Source organism: Falco rusticolus, chromosome 5, assembly GCF_015220075.1.
Source record: "Falco rusticolus isolate bFalRus1 chromosome 5, bFalRus1.pri, whole genome shotgun sequence".
NCBI lineage: Eukaryota > Metazoa > Chordata > Aves > Falconiformes > Falconidae > Falco > Falco rusticolus.
In genome coordinates this window covers 86,627,629-86,647,620 of record NC_051191.1, presented here as the reverse complement: position 1 = coordinate 86,647,620, position 19,992 = coordinate 86,627,629, and the positions used below count along the sequence as shown (strand labels likewise).

The 19,992-nt window shown below is 45.8% G+C and overlaps 1 protein-coding gene across 1 annotated transcript in view; it reads right to left on the bottom strand.

Annotated features, from left to right (window-relative positions):
• GAP43 (growth associated protein 43) overlaps positions 1-19,992 on the bottom strand; it is a 61,367-nt gene that overhangs the window by 18,343 nt on the left and 23,032 nt on the right. The window contains exon 2 of the mRNA XM_037390408.1: positions 10,217-10,838. Within this exon, the coding sequence (XP_037246305.1) occupies positions 10,217-10,838 (622 nt within the window). The remainder of the gene's footprint in view (positions 1-10,216; positions 10,839-19,992) is intronic.

The window sequence follows — 19,992 nt, the reverse complement described above, 5'->3', positions numbered from 1 at the left end:
ATCATTTCTGGTACAGCATGGTTGGCTTTGACAAATTAAAGGATTTTTTAATGAAAGACAGAGTTGCAAAGAAAAATTCCAGCCAACTAGGACTCAGAAGCCTTTGCATGGAGGTGATTTGAACTGCAGCTAGGCGTGACTCCTCTCTGTGGCAAAACACGTGTATGTGTTTTGCTAGAGATGAGGACAAAAAGCAGTTGCATGCTACATCAGGTAGGAATGGCTGGAATTTTCTCCTTCTTCCCTGAAGTAAAAATCAGTGACTCCATCCATCTTTCCCACAGTCATTTGGCTTCAGCCACAAAGAAGGTTTCTAGCTTGAGTCAGAAAGAAGCGTTTTCTTTCTCATTTTGTGTCTCTTTATTGAGTGCAGTGAACAGTGCTGGGTTAGTATCCCTTGAGACCAAAGCCTGCTGTTCATCCAGAGAAGTGGTGCTGCTCAGCAGCAGTGCTATGTATTTATTCCCCCTGGCTTCCTGCTTGGCCTCAGGTGTGTTTGGGAGAGGTTTCGTCATGGACAAGAGGTCAAGTTCAGTCCCTGTGCCTGGCACCATGTTTGGCCACACTGATAAGTCTCCCTCTTAAGGCTTGGCAGTAGTGGTGGGATAGGTTTCTGCAAAGAGTACCTTCATCCCCAAAGATAAGCTTAAATGCCTGTGCCAAAACCCTTTACACTGCTGAAGGATCTCTCAAACACTTGCAAACCTGCAGCACCCTGAATGTCCGTGCTGAGCACTAGGAGCTGTAATGTGGCACATGTGCAGGATGGAGTAGGTGTGGTACAGGGTTAGGAGATCTAGGTGGCAGTCATGCCTGCACACTGTTTGGCAATAAAGTAGGTACTTCCTTCACTGCGCTTTCATCATCTGGATTCCTGGTCTACCAGTTGAATGACAGACTGTGAATGCAAAGAGCCAGACAGAATTGCTGCTCGTATAAATTGCAGCAGCCCTACTGAAGACAACCTCACAGCAACCCTCTGGTCAGACCTTGTGAATGCGGGGGATTTCCATCCCTTCTGACCACAAGGGAAAGCAAAAGACCAATATTACAATATCACGCTCAGTCCCTTCCAGGGGAAGAAACACACAAACCATTTGTGAACAGATCCAAGATTAAGATCACAGACTACTTCAACTCAGGTGTCTTTCTGAAGTGCAGTAGGGCAGGGTCCAGCCCAGGGCTTGGTCTCCTGTGGCGTATGCTTTGTTTCAGCACTGATGACTGAAGATTACTTTTAATTGCTTACAACAGTGATGCTGAAATCACAGGTGAAATCCTAGCCTTCCACAAGTAGTGACTTAGGTTTCAGCCCTGTAGCTGCAGCTACAGCTGGTGAGCATTGTCTCCAATCAGGCTGTAAAAGATGGGAGGAAGGAAGAAGGGGAGCTTGGAAGAGAAATTTTGGGATAGGTAACACAGGGTGCCTAAGCTAGAATACATACTTTTTCATTACTAAGCCCGCACCTAGTGAGGGAATGGAGTCCTAGATTCATGTAAAAACTAGGCAGTTATGGACATAGTCCACACGAGCTTGCATTCACACCACCCTCTGAGAGGCTTGTGTCTTTCCAGATCAATGGGTACCCAAAGCCTTTAAGAACAGCAAAGGGGATTTTAAAAGTACTTTCCACCATACCAACTGTAAATTACTTTTACTTTATTTCATCTTCCATCTTTTCAAATGGCTACCCAGTAAGGTCTTTGAAACATTTCTCACAGCTGCTGAGATGGTTCTGCCAAAGTCAGCAGCACCGGGGAATGCTCCTGCAGCCTGGTCACAGCTCTCGCTCCTGCTCTCCCTTTCCTTTCCCTGTATGTGCAATGCATTGCCAGCTATGGTTCTGCAGCACTGCACCACTTTAGCATTGGGATTTGGATGCTCTTCCAAATGTCAGAGAGATTTTCTTCTTCATTAAGCCCTGTAGGTTACAGGTAATGTCCGATTATCATTACTAGCATTACCAATTACTGTGTTTTGCTGAAGGAAGATGGAGCAGTTGAATAGTGTCTTCCACCTTCTGCTTTCTTTCATAATGAAAAGAGGAGTCATTTGCTATTGCCTCAAGGTACAGCTGGCAAGTGTGTGGTCCTTTGAACAGTGGATAATTGGGACCTTATGACCTCTATCTAAGACTTATTTACATGAAGCCTTGAGTCTCACTTTTCCTGTCATTAGGAGAAGAGCATTTTCCTTTACATCTCCGAGCCCTGCCCAGGTTACCACAGTTCTTTTCCTGACTACTCTGCAGCCCTGCAAAGGGCAGGTGTCCAACATGGGGTCCTGGCTGCCAGGACCTCAGCTGAGATTTTCTGGTCTGTTCCAGTGTCCCATGCTGACAGTGATGTAGCTAAGGACACGGAAAGGAAAAAAAAAACCAAAAAAAAACCCAAACCAACAACATTTCCACAGATCACATGCACATTTGGTGATGATAAAGCCAAGGTTCTTTATATGGTACAAGCCATTAGAGCTAAAGGATATGCAAAGGGAACCTTTAGCATGGAATACAGAACTAGGAAGAAAGTCATAGTTCTAGCAATCTGCAAAGCCAGACCAGACTCCCCTTCAGAGAACAGCTAAGCAGACAATAGCAGCACTCTCCATCCTTCAGTTTTCCCCCATATATTCTCCTTAACCGTCTCCTCTATTTTCTGCCTGAAAGACATTCACCACCAACAGAGAAGAAAGCTAGGCAATGAGGAAGCCCTCCTTTAATTCAAGCTTGCAGCATGAAAGCAGTCTTGAGAAATATATTGTGGCTAGAGACCTGTTCAAATTGAGCTTGCATGAGTTGGTCTTTCACAGGTCTTTGGGAGATCCAGAACTAGAGGTAGAACCTATCCGACAGAGCTGATGCCAGTGGCTTGACTTGTAAGCCTCCTGTCACTGCCAACATTTTCTTTGGTTCTCTTGGCCACTGCCCAGTCTCACTGACCATCATATGGCTGAATAAAGTATTTGTGCTGTGCCTTATCAAAAAGGAGAACTCCCAAGTCCACAACAGACCTGGATGTCATTGCAGTCATCAGTGCTCATTGGGTAGCTGTCTTCAAAATGCCAAGACGTTGGTGTGCGTAAGGACTGGGATGAGGAGCAGAACAGAAGAAATATTGCCTTTCTAAAAATATGTGTAAAGAAGTACAGCCTTTTCTGGACTAATGAGTACAGTGTTTGTCACCTCATCTCATAAAGGACATTTACAGATTTAAAGGGAGTGCAGAGAAAAGCAACAAAGATGCTAAAAAGCATGGGAATCTTTCATATAAAAAGCAACTAAAAGCATTGCTTATGTTTTCTTCCAGAAAAAGATGAACAGCAAGGGCTATGGTACTATGCCCTCTGTGCATACTATATGATGCTATATACAATAATCAATAACATAAAGCAGGGCTATTAGAAGCTTTTGCTCTTTCTGTGATATAACACAAGTACAGAAAGATATTTAAGGTAATGGTGGCCAATTTATTGCTGAACTTTCCAGCCATTGGAAAAGTTGGCTGGAGTTGGGGAAGCTGTTGATACTTAGCCAAGCAGATACTGTGCATTTATATATACATATTTATATGCCATATAAAGCCACAGTTATAACTAGTATCAAAAGACATAATGCACCATGCTCTAGCTTTTAAACCAAATCTTAGGCAGCAGAGGACAGGGATGAGTCCTAGTAGCAGAGAGGCAGTTTACCCCAAATCTGCCTATAGCACTGTTTGGTGCTAGCCACTGCAAGTACAATAAATGGGTGTTAGGTCTGACCTGGCTTGGCTATTTCTATGTTCTTCTACCAGTTATTTGCACGGACCCTTGGGAGTACAACTTCACCTTGCCAGAGTCCATGGAGTTGCCATAGAGATTGGGAGTGATGCACTGCCACTGATAATCCAGTATTAATGCACCTATTATACAGCTCTCGAGGAATGTCTAACTAATTTGATTGTGCTGACCTGGTGAACTCTTCCAATCTCTTTCCTCTGCACATGGCAGTCATCTGCACCACAGAGTCAGTATGCTGCCTTTAAAATACTGCTCCTTGGAGCTGTAAATCCCAGCTGATATTCTGGAAGCTTACATCTATCTGAAAAGTTCAGCCTACTTGATCCTAGTGTAAAGAGATGACACTGGTGGTGGTGCAGAGCACTGCTGTCAGCTACAGCAAACAGCTGCCAAATAAATTTGATTGTCCATCTGTCTATTCTGTCCACTGGTCTGCTATTTGAGCCCTTCTCAGCAGAAAATTTGGTTATCATTTATGGCAGAAAGCCTTCCTCCCAGGTGGGGATTTTGGAGCATTTTCTGAAGATGATCTGAGTGCAGCTGTAGTGGGTCACTGTGGAAAACACTATAATGAGGAGACAGTGATTTTAAGCAAAATCTCTGAGTTTAACCATCGGCCTTGGCCGTAAACAGCCGTGTGTTACAGCGAGCAACCACTGTACAACACGAGCCCATACTGTGACATTGGCATGCACTTACTTAACCACCACCACCTCTATGTACTACTTGTAAGAGCTCCTTCCTATGGAGATGTGTAAGAGTGTAACACTCCCAGGGAACCTTGGTACACCATCTAGAAAATTTGGTATTGCACAGGTTCAAGACTAATAGCTTTATTTGGCTGGAAGAATGCTATAACGATGGGAAGAAGAGTGAGACTGGCAAGCCTCCCCATGAACGGGAACTCTCTGCTGCATGCCGTGATCAACAAGTAGGGGCTCAGCCAATACTGCAACAGCTGTGGTTCCCAGCATCGGAAGGGATGAAAGATTGCTGTCGATTGCTGTCACCTTTCCTATAATTTCCATCCTTCGCAAAATAAATGTGTTAACCAACCTTAAACTGTACATGCATCTCTTACTCAGGTCCCAAAAGAACAGGTACCTCCTGGGTGCAAAATAGTGGTTAACCCTGCTCTCCTCAAGAGGCTTTTTCCAGAGTCAGCCCACACTTACCATCACTAAATATGTTTCGTGCCACCTAAGAATTCATTAAAAGAAGTCAGGTCCTGCTTCACCACTAGCCCATTAGCACAGTTCCCACCTACACAGGGCAAGCTGCGCCTCATTAGGAAATGGCAGACCTGAGGCACACATAGGACCAGAGACAGGATTTCACTGCAACAGAGGAAGAAATCCTGCACCTGTAGCAGGCAGTGTGTATGTTTCCTGTTCTCTGGCAAATTGTCACATGCTACTTTCCTCACCCTGCCCCTCACATGACTATTTGGGTCAGTGCAAAGCAGGCTGTGAAACACATGCAATGCTTATACCCATGTAGGCACAATGAAAAGATCAAAAATTTCAGAGCAACTGAGGACTAGGCACATACTTTGACACCTTTCAGCACGTTGGAGGTAACCTAAATTGCGTTTATATTCTTACTTTGATGCTGGAGTAGTACTACAGACAAGAAAACGCTGGCACGCTTCTTAGGGTCGTTCCCTCTGGGGCAATCATAGGAGACTGCTGTATTTGCATTGCTTTCCTCAGCTGCCAGGTGTAGCAGCAGAGATAAGCTCCCATGAAACAGGAATGACAGTGAGGGTGTTCTGCCTCATGCCAGCTACCCATAGGCCAAGACTAAAACTCCAGTTACACAACTGCAATCCTCTCGCGTAGCGCGGGCGGTTGCCTTCTAGCTGGTATGTGACAATAGACAGTCTCCCATTCCAAATCTTTATATAGCTAGTGCTCCCCAGGTGCAGCAAGTATTGTCCTTCCATCAATATGCTGATTAAACTGGAAACAAAGAACTGATTCAACTCTAAACCATGAAAAAGGATCCATAGGGACCTGCCTCCTCTGAGGAAGTGAAGAGAAGATGGTGCCTCCCCGTGCTCCTTGCTAGCAGGATACAGGACCCTGAGGGAACTGCTGGCCCGCTTACATGCAAAGCAATTGTCATCTGGCTGATTTTTCATTTCAGCTGTGAAACTGCTCCATTGTAAAGCTATTTCACCAAGTGGGAGAAAGCATTCTTCATTTCCCAACAAAAGAAGATCCATTTGTTTCCTTGGGCACAATTTACTCTCTCACAGTTCTGGGCTTTGTTGTATTCTTACCTGTCAATCTGAAAGTGCTTTTGATGTGAGACCTAGCCAAATTTGGAGGTGAGACTCGAAAACCTGAGAAAGTACAAAGACAATCGAATGCCATGTGACATTCACCTCCTCTCCTCACCATATAGCACACAGCATCCCATCTTCTACAGCCTACTGTGCTGGACACCAATCTCACTTCAAAGCCACGTTAACGTAGACTCTTCCCAGTAAGTTTGATGGCAAGTCTCCAGATTTAAGCCAGTGCAACCTCGATCAGAGTAAGTCTCATCTCCTCATCCATATGTAATGTATAAATTCCCTCCTACTACTTTTGGATTTTTTCCTGTTGAGTACGTTGGCATCTAAGGGAGCCTCTCCAAGTATAACATCAATACCAAAGAGGCAAAAGTTGGATCATAACAAGAAATCCTGTAAACATAAGTCTTGGCAAGGATGCTCAGGTAAAAACTTTCTTGGCCTGCAGGTCACCCACCAAAAGACATGAAGAGAACTAAGAGATTGTCCTCCTTACATCAGTCCCTCACTGCCACTGAACAAAGCCCACTGACTCATTTCTTGCCTTACACAGGTTGGAAACCACTACTTTTTCCATCTAATTTTTGATGCATTGAGGATTGCTTAGAAACTGTCCTACTGTACAACTGGGAATGCCTGGGGTTCCGGATCAACTAATACTGGACACAGGACAGTTGTTTGAAGCCATTTCCTAAGCCATTACCAACGGACAGGTAGAGTACATAGATCTGAATAACAAGGAGAGCTGAGGGCTGTCAGGGAATTAGCAACTGGTGTGAAGAATCACCCAGCCTCTCCCCCACTCCAGAAACATGAAATATTAAGCATTAAAAATTATGTACTTCTCTTTATCTGGTTATTCCTTTCCCCCTCTTCCTGCCTTCTTTGTCCTGCCCTAGATGAAGGCAAAAATCTCTTCTAAATATAAATGAAATGCCCTTTGCCTTTCGCTTGTGTTTGCACCAGAGACGATACCCACAGATAACACGATACAGCCATTGTAGTAAAATTCAAGGCAGATGAACATCACCGCACAAAAGTAGCACAGTCGGCACGCCTCCCGGTAGTAGCAGGCAAGCATGCCATGGCAACCAGCCAACCGATGACACTGGCTAAGAGCCAATTTGATTTATTTTTGGCAGCCTGACACCGCATACTACTGTGCCAGTCTTCGATCGCAGAAATGATAAGAGATGACCTTTGAAAGCCAAGGGGACCGATGAAGCTGAAAGAGAATCTGTCCCCAGGCTGAAGGAGTCCTGGAGTGGCAAATGTTTGGTAGCCCTCCCTCTTTTGTGAATGACCATCTTAGCCATGCCAGCAAGCACCAGTGAGTGCTGTGTTTGCTGGGGGATGACTGGGAGAAAGTTATGAGATGTGACAAATGTCTTTAAGCCTATGAAAAGAGTGAGTACCATGAGAGTAACAGAGAGGTTTAAAGAGATGAGAAGGAGTAACAGGATGAAGATAGGAAAAAGAAAACATAGGCTTTCTGTCAGGATATACCTCCTGTCTGTGGGAACTTTTATACTGTGATGATGCTTTTTTTTGTGGAATATTCTTTAAGGAGAAAGCAGCTTCTTACTATTCTGGACGTTGTGCTATACAGCCTATTGCAGAACGCAACCCAGCATCCTCAGAGAGGTGGACAAGAAGGGCTATTTAATCTTTTTTGCATTTCTTTCTTGGATTGCTCTGGGGGCACTTGCCCAGCTGTTCACGTTTGTGACTGGAAGGCTGATATCATACTGGAATAGGAATTTAGAAAAAGAAGATCTATACTCATTAACATTTTAAAGAGACTATCAGCTTGACCGTGGCCACACACCTTCCATGTTTGCTTTCTGCAAACATTGGTAAGCTTGAATACTACTGCATGCATATTGAAAAAGTATAAATAGATGCACATACTCAACATGAACACTCAAACAATCACTGAAAACTCATTTTTAAACATATATTTGATTGTAGATTTTCCAACTTACTCTGTTTGCTAGGTATTTACGTAAGTATCATGTGCAAATGCATATTAAACCATGCATTTAAATGTCCCCTTCAAATGATGTGGCCGTGAAAGGCTGACCTCTTCAAATGATGTTAAAGCCAACAGGAGCATGGGGAAGATATCAGCAAATAATTTAGAATATGGCATAGAAATAAACCATTCTTTGATGACTAGTAACTCAAAACAGTTAAAGTTAAGGAAATGAAATGGTCTGCTACTCTTAATTTCCTACCTCTACCCATTAAAGCAGATTAATCTGAATAAAAATAGAATGTTAATTCAAAGTGAAACCACTGTTCCTGTTTAGAAATAAGACATCCCAAGTCTTAGAGTTAATTAGCACTCATCCTGTGTACAGAGGACCCCAAAACACTGATTCACTCTGTCCTATTTTTGCCGTTGTTGTTTATACCTTTGCACAAGTGTAAAAACAATGCAAGTACGGCATGCAACACACCAAATTAGATCTCACAAATCACAAGACATTTATTTTGCCACTCAACTCATCGCACAAAGAACAAAGGGCTGGAGACCTGGACAACAAAAATCCAACTTGGACAATGCAATTTCAAGGCTTATCTCTAGAAAATTTTAAATGAACAGAGGTAAAACCTGCAACCCTTTGTTATTGTGTACATTCAGTTTAAAGTCACACTCTTGAAGGTCACCCCCTTTGTCCACACCTTAAATCATAACTGTTCTGCATGAGCTCCTCTCCCAGTACTTATCTGTCCTTTTGGATATCTGTCCTTTCCTATTTGTCCAGGAACAGAGTCGCCTGAGGCCCTGAGTTACCTATGAAGCCCAGAAGTCTAATTAGAGAGTGGGAATTGTAATTTTGGCAAGAGTAGTGGACCAAACAAAATGATGGAGAAACATCAGTAAGCACAAGACTGGATACTGAAGCTCTATAACATTTACATCAGGCTGTTTGTGAATATCAAGGTGATATGCCACATTTTTGCCCCAACAAGCTAATGCCCTGTACAACAATGTCTCATGAATGTGGAGGCCAGTTATGCTTGGCACTGCCTCTTGACTGAGTTTCATGCGGTACCTACCCCTGATGTTACCCTTTTTTTGGTTTATGTTCTTTGCTAACATCAGGAAGGTAAAGAACAAGAACAAAAGTATCCTCCGGTCTTTAATGCACTTTCTACCCAGTTCAGTATCGCAATTCAAAACCAGCTCTTCTTTATGGTTTGTAAACACTATGCCTCTGTCAAAAACGCTCACTTTTGCCTCTCAAAACTTTTCACCCCTCCCTAGAGGAACTAGTTAAGTACTTGGTCAAGAGCAAAGAATTAAAAACACCTCCTAGGGTTAACTGCATTCAGTCCTCTCTGCTGTCCTCACTCGCTGAGCTGTCAGGACCTTTAATCTTCCCTTTCCCCTACCTGATCCTCTTACCATGTGCATCTAACCCAGCTGACACATCCAAAAGCTTCATGCAAGCATGGCTGTCATGGGCTACTGCAAGTACAGAGGACAAAATATGGGTGTGGATGAAACTATAAGCAATGCTGTTGACAAGATGCTCCTGACTAGGATGTGGTTGCACCAGAAGCCACATCCATTCACAAGCAGATGGAAAAAGGACCCTTTTGGGTCCTTCTTCCCCATCCCACCAGCAAGGCTAAAGAGCCTCCTGCACTATGAGAGCACTTTTGTCTTGTGAGATATTCAGCTCAAGCTGACAATGAGCTGATACCAGCTTGAGCTGTTTTGTTGACCCACTGGAGCTGCCTGTGTTAGTGTGACTGGGAAGGTTCATCCCCCTTTTGAGCATATGCAGACCTTGGGGAGCTCTCCCAGGTTCTTGCAAGCCTTCCAGCTGGCTAACACTGTCCCATCACCATAGAAAAAACGGCTAGATGGCATCTCCACCTAGAGGAACAGGAGCCCTGAGAGGAGGTGCAGTATTCCCAAAAGCTGCCAGGGAAGCAGGGAAGAGGGTGTTAACCAAGAACATGCAACTCACCCCACCCCTAAAACCCAGCAAAGGGATTCTCTTGTTAACCCTCAGCCTAACCCCCCACCATCTCTTGCCAGCCAACCTCAGATGCATCCCCAGGAGACCAAGGGAGGCATCCGTTTCTGGAGAGGCCCATTCCCTAGTGAGGCGTTCACTTACCTGTCTTCTCTTCGGTTTGGCTGCTCTCCACTGTCTCCATTTGGGGTTGCGCTGTTGCCTTGGCAGTAGCATCCTCTGCGGCAGGGGTGGTGGTGGCAGTGGTGTCAGCAGCAGGCACGTCGGCTTGTTTAGGCTCCTCTTTGTCTTGGGCTTCGTCAGCCGTCAAGGACGGCGAGTTATCAGTGGAAGCTTTAGTGGCACTTTCCGTTTCGGCGGCAGCAGCAGGCTTTTCCTCCAAGGAGGCAGCAGGAGTGGCAGCCTGTGGCGCTGGCTGCTCTGAGCCCGTGTCGGTGGCTCCATCCCCTTTTTTCTCCTCCGCTGGAGCGCTGCTGTCTTTGCTGCCCTCCTCCAGCTGGGCACTGTCAGCGGTGGCCGCTTCTGTGGCAGTGGGAGCCTCGCTCTCTTTGTTCTCGGCTGCTCCGCCAGCAGGGCCTTCCTCCTTCTTGTCGGCGGCATCAGTCTCAGATGCCGGGGCATCTCCTTTCTTCTCCCCCTTGAGCTTTTTCCTTGTTATGTGTCCACGGAAGCTGGCCTGGATTTTGGTGGCTGCCTTATGAGCTTTATCTTCTGGTTTGATGCCATCTTGCTCAATCTTTTGGTCCCCGTCCTCATTTTTTTCAACCTTTGAAGAAGAACAAGGGAGGAGGGCAGAGGAAAAAAACAGGGAGAGAAGTTAAGATTTCTCCAGGTGCAGCCCAGGCTCTGTTTCATTGGGAATGTCCCACCTTCCCCTCCTGCTAACCAGTGACAAGCTTCTAAAGCAGCTTTTCCATTTGGTATGGGTTTGAAGCCAGGTGGTTCTAATTTCATCCTAGGGCTGGACAGACATGGGGCATTTGTAAAAGGAATTTAAAGTACCTCATCATCTCCATCAGCAATGCTGAGAGTACCTTGGCTGTGTGGAAAGGTTTTCACCAGCTGGGTTGTCTCTATTCCCATGATTTATTTTCCCATCCATTTAGAAATATACCGATTTTTTTCCCCCTACTCATTTTCAAAACACTCTCCCGAGGGGGATTTTCACAGTCCTTCCAAATCCACCTTTGCCTTCAAGTCTTTGTTTCTTTCTAATGACACCTTGTTTCACAGGTGTGTGACTCTAATGACACCATGTGTTTTGTCCTTTATAGCTTTCTGGCTCAGGATTGCCAACAGAGAACAGTATTGCTGCCCGCCCCGCCGCAGACGCATGCTGTTAGACATGCACAGATATTCACAGCGTATACTTCTCACAAATGCCCTGCCTGCAAGCACTCCAAGCACTTTGCCTCTGCTCCCCACTCATGGTTTCAATGAAGGAATAAAGGCAGACAGATATCAGTCTTTCCAATTTCAGCAGATTATTATTATTTCTCTGACTATTGTGGGGAATTCAGCCTTGCAATACAGAACAGGCATTCCCCATGTTTTTTAGACTTAAGTCATGCATTAGAGTATTAAATGGGATGAAAACATGAGTTTTTCATGCTGGTCTGCTACAGACAGATAATGCTCAGCTTGTAAACTCCCACTGAATCTACAGGACACACTATGATTCACCCCAATAATTTAGCAGCTCCTGGGCAAGTAACAGCTCAGCTGCATATTGATGAAAGGACACTGTTCTAATAATATTCCCATTGGGAAGCATTCGAAAGAGCTACTCGGAAGCAGAGCCACTGGCCTCTTTGCTGTCTGCACCTGGTTTTCAATACTGGCTCAGGTCACAAAAGAAAGAAAACTAGCTGGCTGAGAAAGATAGCAAGCGTTTATTCCTGGGTGGGAAGAGGATACTTAGGCCATCGCAACTGAGAGATGCCATCTGGGGAAAGGGCCAGGACCAGAAGAGCAGAGAGAGGGGACAGCCTATAAACACATCCGAAAAGAGTGCAGCAGGAATAAGGGAGAAGAGGCCACTGCCGCGAGCGCTTGTGGCACTGGAAACACCACATCTGTGAAAAGCGGGGGAGAGGACTGGCCACACAGGCAGCGATCGCTGGAAAACAGACTAGGAGTGGTCATTTCCACAGTGTGAGACAGGGTCAGGCATACACGTGACTGAAGCAGTGCCAGTGAACCGAATGCTTGGCCACTGGCATGCCAGACGGTACCCACTAACTCCCCACCTGGGTGTGAGCATCAATTCCCCCACCCTAGGACTGGTGCCCACCTGGGATCATTCCCCAGGTAAACTGGGGTGAGCTTGAGTGGGTATGATGGCCAATTAACGAGCAGCCCTAAATCATCAAGAAAAAGAGCCACTCCACACAGCTGAGCAGAGGTGAGGGTGGGTCAGGGAGTGAGACTAGGTGCCAGGATGCTGATGTAGGGGGTGAGTGGAAAAGCCTGTGAACTAATATGCAACTGGTATTAATACATAGAATTCAGAACAAGGAGTTTTTGTGCTCCTGATGGTGCTCAGGGACAAAATGGTTGTTATACCTATCACAGGGGCACAGCTGAGCAGTTGCATCTTCACTTTCCCAAGTACATTAAGTGACACAGTACAGAAAGTGGACTTTCATGTTCATCTCAGTTTGTCAGAGAGCAGGTGATGGTTATATGTAAAGACAATGCAGACATAAGCACGCTGTAACTATTAGTGTATGTCTTTTGCTTGCATAGCTAACTGCACCGTGTGATCCAGCAGCTGGGGTAAGCTTTTCAGCCTATTCCAGCACAAGGAGATGGAAACAAACTGGAAGTCCCTTTAAACTAGCATGTCCCAGAACAGCTGTGATCCAGCCAGGGTAGTGCAGAGCTCCGCACAGGCTCATCCATCCTGCTCCTTTTGCAGTAAGTCCTGTGTGGCTCTGGCAACACATAACTACTAATACCTGGACCAGCTGGCATAAGGAGAGCTGGAGTATGCCTGTGTTACACTGTAGCCACAGCAATGTGAAGATACACTAGGTACTCCTTTATAGCACTTCGTAACACAGATGCCTGAGCTTTGATTCGGTTTGTGGCCCTGTGGCCAATTTTGAACAGCAGCAGCATTGGAAGACTAGAAAGACAATTTAGACATTACTACAAGACCTTAAAATTCTAGTCCTATATGCCCGATTCCTGCAAAACTATTAGTGAATGTCCAGAATTGTTAGTCCCTGGACAAAGATGAAAACCGTTGACTGAAGGGAGATCTTTCTTGCCACTGGCCTTGCTGCTCTCACATCCCACGTACCTCCTGCACCAACCAGGACAGCTGTCATGACGCCTCTGACTCCGGAGGAGTTACCCTGTTACCCGGGCTATGCAGCCCAGCGAAGGCTTATCTCCTTCCCACTGCTAGCGGGAGGCCAGGGCACAGCGAGCTGCAGGGCTGGCTCTCCTGCTATTCTGACAGATGAACTCACAGAGTGACTGCCAGCCAGCCTTTTACCTGGCAGGGAATGTGAGAGCACTTTTTCTCTCCAGGGAGGTCAGACTGAAACCTCTCACCCACACCTACCACATTAGAGAGCTAAAAGGCTCCTTTGCTATTCCGGTGACATCATTGTCCTCTTATCCCAGTTGGGATGACATCAGTTTGAGTCCTTGCCAGATCACAAGGTTTACAACGGCAAAATGTATTTCCAACAGGGTGCTTTCAGCATAATTTCAGATACAGAAGATAAGAAACATGAGGCTGGGGCAGAGGTGGAGTTTAAGAACGTGGATGGAAGAAATGTACTAATAGTTTGTCTGTGCCAACTGTGGCCCTCAGGAATCTCATTTCTATTCAGTCCTTCCCCACTGAAGCATTCCAGGCATTTAAAATGACTTACTTTCAGACTACTGGCCTGCAGCTACTTCTGGGGTAGGACACGGTGTCCATATAGTATGTGAGTCATGTTGTATAACAATGGGTTGGGTGAGAAACAGATTGTTCAGAGGGAAACTTCTGTTCACACACACACACACAAAAAAAAAAAAAAAAAAAAGACAAGGTCTTTTCATCTGTGGATTACACACACAGCAGATAAACCTTAATTAAGGAAGCTGCTCAAAAATAACCTGTATACAGTGAAGCTCCTGGAAAGCAATTTGTCTTCCCTGGAAAGCTAAAAGGGTGAGTCAGCCCTGCCAGGATGCATTCAAAAGCATCTCAGTGGAAAACAAGAAATCTGTCTGTCTAATCTATCTGCCATGCGTGTATGACATCTTGGTTGTAGTATTGTAGCTGGAATAAAGTGACTATTAATACTAGTGTTTGTACAGAATCTAGAGCTTCAAGCCAGGAATCGGGCCTGGTAAAGATAGGTTTCATATATTGGTATTCCACCACACACCCCCTTCATTTACATAGTTATGTGAAACAAACTCATTCTAGTACTTAATATTGACATATTCATGATACTGTAAGTGTGCATGTGATGTATTGTCATTTTATAGAGAGCAAACGTCCTCTGTTTCAAGTGTGAAACAAATCACAGATCCTTCAATGGCAGAAGGGCTTGAAATCAATGAGGCTGGTGGATACACAGCTGTATGGTTGTATGAAAGGACATACATAGTCAGACATGTCCATTTTTTTATTTGGACCATCCCCACATATCCACTGAAGCCAGTGTGCAAAGCTTTGCCTTTTTGAAACATACTGTTAGGCTTTTATGTCTCTATCTACACGGCCTGCAACATCTTTCCAGTCCTAGAGGGATGATCCTCTCACCATCTCCATCTGCTTGTCTGCCACACCTCCAGGTTTCTAGGACATCCCTTCCCAGGCAGACTGTTCCTGTAAGTGAGACTTTGCTTGCTATCACATAGCTGAGAGAGTAGGAGATAAGAAATTAATGTTTGAGACACAGATAGGGCAGAGGTTAGTTCTTAGGTACCAGGAACATGGAAATTGCATGGAGCCATGACCCCAGAAAGGTTTCTAATCTCTAGCCTCCTTTCCATCTTCCATCTCCAAACCCACAGCATACAGAAGGGCAGAGAGTGAAGGAAGTGTAACTATAAACTCCAGGCCCTTCTAAAAGTTCGACACGCTGGTACATCAGGAAAGGAGAAATGGAGAAACTAGATGTTTTCCAGATGTTCCATGTGTTTGTAGCCACACGTGGGCAAAGAGCAAGGAAGGACAGGACTGAGTCTTTGGTCCTTGCTTGCTGTTTGTTCACTCATGTCTTGTGATATACCTCATTGCCAGACCTTGGGAAAATAATCACATAGTTTTGTATTTGGGATGCTGGGATGGAGAGATCAAGAATGAACTTACGGTTCCACTAAAAGGTCTTTCAATATTGTACGGTCTCCTCTGCCCCTGCCTATAGCTCTCCCTTCCCTGGTGTTTCTCTGCCCACCAAGACACCGCATGTGTCAGCCTTCCTAATGTTCATCCCAGAATCACCCAGTCATCACTCTGGTATCCTGCTCCTTTCTGTCCTTAGATAGGAGCTCCTTTTTAACGGGATATCAAATCCCAGAGCTCTTTGATTAGCATTGCTTTCTTCTGGCATTCTGAAACCTGTGTGCCATGAGTCCAGATTTAGGACTTACACAGCTTTCACCAGAGAAGCCATCAATACTGACCAGATTGTGAATACCATAGGACCACTGACAGTTACCAATAACCTGCTTCACAACCCAAGGGAGATATGATACCTGATTATTAAGAAATAAAAACAACATGTGTTCTCCATGCAAAGATACAGGGACCCCAAGTCATTCCTTTTTCATACTGCTAAGGTATGTGAGTAAATCGTTCCTCCAGTTAGCTGGGTGAGGTAGCGCGGAATCAGCTAATAGCCTGCAGTGCTTGTGGGGTGAAGGTGCATCTCGGCCCATGCTCTAATCTTCACTAGAGCACGAAGTATGTTCCTACTGATGTTATTCAAGGTCACTTGGGCCCAGACACACAGAAATTTAGGCACCTGACTCGCACTGATTTCACAGGACTGAGTCACGTCAATGCTTTTGGGGGCCCGGCTCTACATGACCTGATTTATCTCAGAGACAGCATTTAAGGAGAAGAATGCATTAAAAAAAAAAAAAAAAAGCAAAAAGCAGATGTCTCCCCAGAAGGACTGAAGCATGGACACATGAGAGAGAGAAAAGGCTTTCACGCCTTGTGAAGTGAGGAAGCAATTTAGCACAGAGAACAGCTTTTTTTTAACCCAGTTAAATGGTGTGAAGACACCTGGCTAGAGGATGGCACTTCTCAGCGCAGCCTGTCTGCAAGGCGAGGAAACAGAGTTCCTTTTTTTTCCCCCCAGGATGACTACGGTGGTAGTGGGTAAAACACCCTCGAGAAAGAAAAGGTTAATTCATGTCTCTGATGACTTATGCAGGATGGTTCCCCGGGGCATGACTAGCAAGGTTTCAGCCCTCCAGTTTCAAGTCTTCTAAGAATGGAGTTTCCATCCTTTCCTCAAGATCCTTTCACATGTAGGAAACTTCCCCTCTATTTTATGGTTTCTGGAATGGAATAAGCTAATGATGGTCAGGCAGATGGGTGGATGTTACTGGTGACTGAGAAGAGAGGTAGAAAATACTCCAAGTGAGACCCATTTAGGTATTTTCAGTGTGCCTTCTCAATAAATCCATTACACATTTCTCACCCGTTTTGTAACTCTTCCTCATATTTGTCACCCTGCTTCTGTTAAGCTGGTGGTCAAACATGGTGTCATCTACCACCTTGAAACTCCTATAGGTCCAGTGGTTAAACACAGAAAGGCACTCAGTACTGCCTATGCTGCCTTTGCAGACTGGCTGAAAGAGCGAGCCTTGCCCCTGAAGATGATGCAAAGTGGATGACATCCAGGACTCATGCTTTCTAGAGCAGAGTGGCACATGGATGTCACTGGGGAAAAACACTTGCCTTGGGTCTGATCTGGGCTCTGTGGAGCACAGGACATGTTCACTTGTCACAGCACTATCAAAACTAGCCAGCTGCAACAAGGCTTTTACCATCCCATACCATGTTAACTTCAGTAAGTAGTTCCCACACCCTGCCCCAGCACAGCCACCGATCCCCCAGAAAATTTCAACAGTTCATCCACTGGCCATGCCATTTCTTCATGCCAGTCCACCCTGCTTCTTGCCTTTGCTGCATCTTTCTCCTTGTCTCTCCTACATCCAGGATGCGCTCTCTCTCCTCCCTCTGCTTCTTCCAGGTCTCTCTTCCTTAGCTGCTCCTCTTCCCTACCCCTCAGAGCTATTTAACTACTTAGCAGGAACCAGCCACACCAGCACCTTATCCACGTCAGCCAACCCACCGCCCCTGAAGCCAGCCCACAGCTGTATGTTATCAATGATAATTAACTGCCTTCATTCCTCTACGTTCACTTATCTTTCAATTCAAAGCACCCAAAGTCCCAGAGACAGGACTGGGTTGTGGCATGCCAAGGTGATGCTTTTATAGTTAATGTCAAGGGCACGTGTATATCCTGGGGTATGACCTAAGTGTGTGAGGACACTTGAGGACACGAGGTCTGTGTGGACTGTGTTGAAGGCCTTGGATGTTGGGCACGATCAACATCTATGCTTTTTCTTCAGGTTGGACCCTGGCACATACTATGCTGTCAGTTGTGCCTAGCCTTCTTTTTGGAAGGAAATACTTGTGTCTCTCCAGAAGGAGCCAGCCAGCAGGCATTCAGATCAAGGGACCAAAGCCTGGAAATGAAGCAGGAAGGTATCCAAGCTGACAGTGTAAATCCACTCCCAAAATAGACCATGTTGATGAAATTCAGCAAAAGGACATGGTGAAAAATTTCCTTTGAACTATGCTTTGATTAGAAAAGTCCATTCAAAGAATATGTGATTTCTGCTGTAGACAAGCTTGGAGGTCATTGAACTGAAAAGAAATTTTACCTATGTGGTTTGAGCGGTCCTGTTCAGGGCAGTTTGGGCAAGAATGGTTGCTGCTATGTGAATTATTTTAAAGTAACATCTTCAGACTCTGAATCGTATGGTCTGCTGACCGTCAGTGGGTAACGAAACCCTGAATCATTGATTACTCTCCCTCCCTCCCTTCTCTCTCTTGCTGTCTTTCTTATTGCTTGCTTAGTTTGGGACTCCGCAAAAAAATTCAGGGAATTGCTATTAACCTCCGGTGACTGAGAGTGCCTGCCCCCATGAGGGCTGGACACATTTCCTTCTGCTCTAGCTGCAGCCAAGGGCCAGAGGCTAATTTACGGCTCAGAGTTGCTTCCTTGAGATTTGGTGCAGGCAGCTGCTGGGCCTCCTCCAAGTCCAGGCTTATCAAGGTCCCTAGAAACATTTCCACAAGAAGCAGTATCTTGTGTCCTGCAGCTCCTACCCTATTCCCTCCATGGAAACACGGGGCTGCATCCAGCTCTGGGGATGGAAAGTATCCCTACTTGTCCCCAGCCTGAGTAAACTGCAGGCAGGGATACTACAAGCCCTTCCACTGCTTGTCTCTGAGATTACCTTGGCCTTCCCTGAATGCATCTAGAAATTGTGAGAAGTTTTATGCTGGGACCATCAGTCCATGGGCAATTAGACTAGCTCAGCATCCGCTTGTGTTCCTTGTTGGTTTGCCCATGGTTTTTGCAGCCAGCAGAATAAAAATGAAAGGCTCAAGTTCCAAGTCCATCCAGTCTCTGAATCTTCTTTTTAACCTGCCTGTTAACCTTGAATCTGCTCTGGTACCTCCTTCTAGTAGTGACGGCCAATGCCGTGGAATATCTCAATCCAGTGATGAGAGAGCGCTAAGCATCAAGTAGCTCCCTCCCTGCTTGATGGCAAGCTCAGGGCTGTACTTGTTCTATTATTATTATTTTAGTTTATGTCACTGGAAATGGGGGCAATCTGAGAAAGCATTTGCAAGTTCATTGAAGTTAAACAAACATTCCCAGCAATCAGGGAAAGCAAGGCACAGACTAATTCCCAGTGGTTTGGGAAGCTTCTTAGAGGGTGGGCTCTGCTATTGCAGCAGCAATCTCCCCACCCCCCCACCCCACCCCCCAACCCCAGTGCATCCCCAGGCTTTGCCCATGCAGGGGTGGGCAGGGAAGGGGAGATGTGGGGCTGAAACCCAAGGTGGGTAGAAGGGGCACTACAAGGAGCTGGTGTGGTAGGGTGGAAGGCTAAGGGAGGGAGAAGACAGAGCTCGAGGCAGAGAAGGAAAGGAATGAGAGTAGAGGGAAGAACAAAGGAACTAAATGAAGAGGAGAAAAGGAAAGAAAAAGAGAGGTAAAACCTGTCCAAAGCCAAGGCACTGAATGAAAGACAGGCAAATAAGTAAGAGGCACAATGACAGTGATGCGATACAGAGGAGGGGAGAGTGCAAGGGAGAGAGAATCACTGATCCACATCCAAAGGGTGTGACAGTGGGAAATACCAAGAAAAAACAGGCAGCTAAATAGCTGAGCAGGGTCTCCTGGAGCAGATATGCATGACTGACTATGCTACAGCTGAAAGAGGTGTGGGCAATACTCTCTCTGGCCCGAGCCGCCTTGCTGCACAACCCTGGCTGTCATTTCCATGAGCACTGGGCTAGCAGTGGCCCTGAGGACCCTGTGTCAGCCTCTGGACAGTGCTCAGCTGGGGAGCTGCCCCTGTCAGTAAGCGGGCTGACTGGGATGTGGGTGAGTCAATGTGTGATAGCTCTGGGCTGAGCCTTACCCGCTCCCCCACTCCTCACAGCGGAGGAGGGAAGTGAGATGGAGCAGCTTCTCCAAGGCACCAAGGAGATATGAGAGAGGAAATCCACGTGGGGAATGCAAGTTGTTCAGTCCTTTGCTTGTAGCTTTGTGTCACCCTACTTGTAAAACGTAAAGGGCGATGCTTACTCTTGCCCCTGAAACCTGACGTTTGGCTGTGGTGCTGCAGGGGAGGCAAGGTGCTCT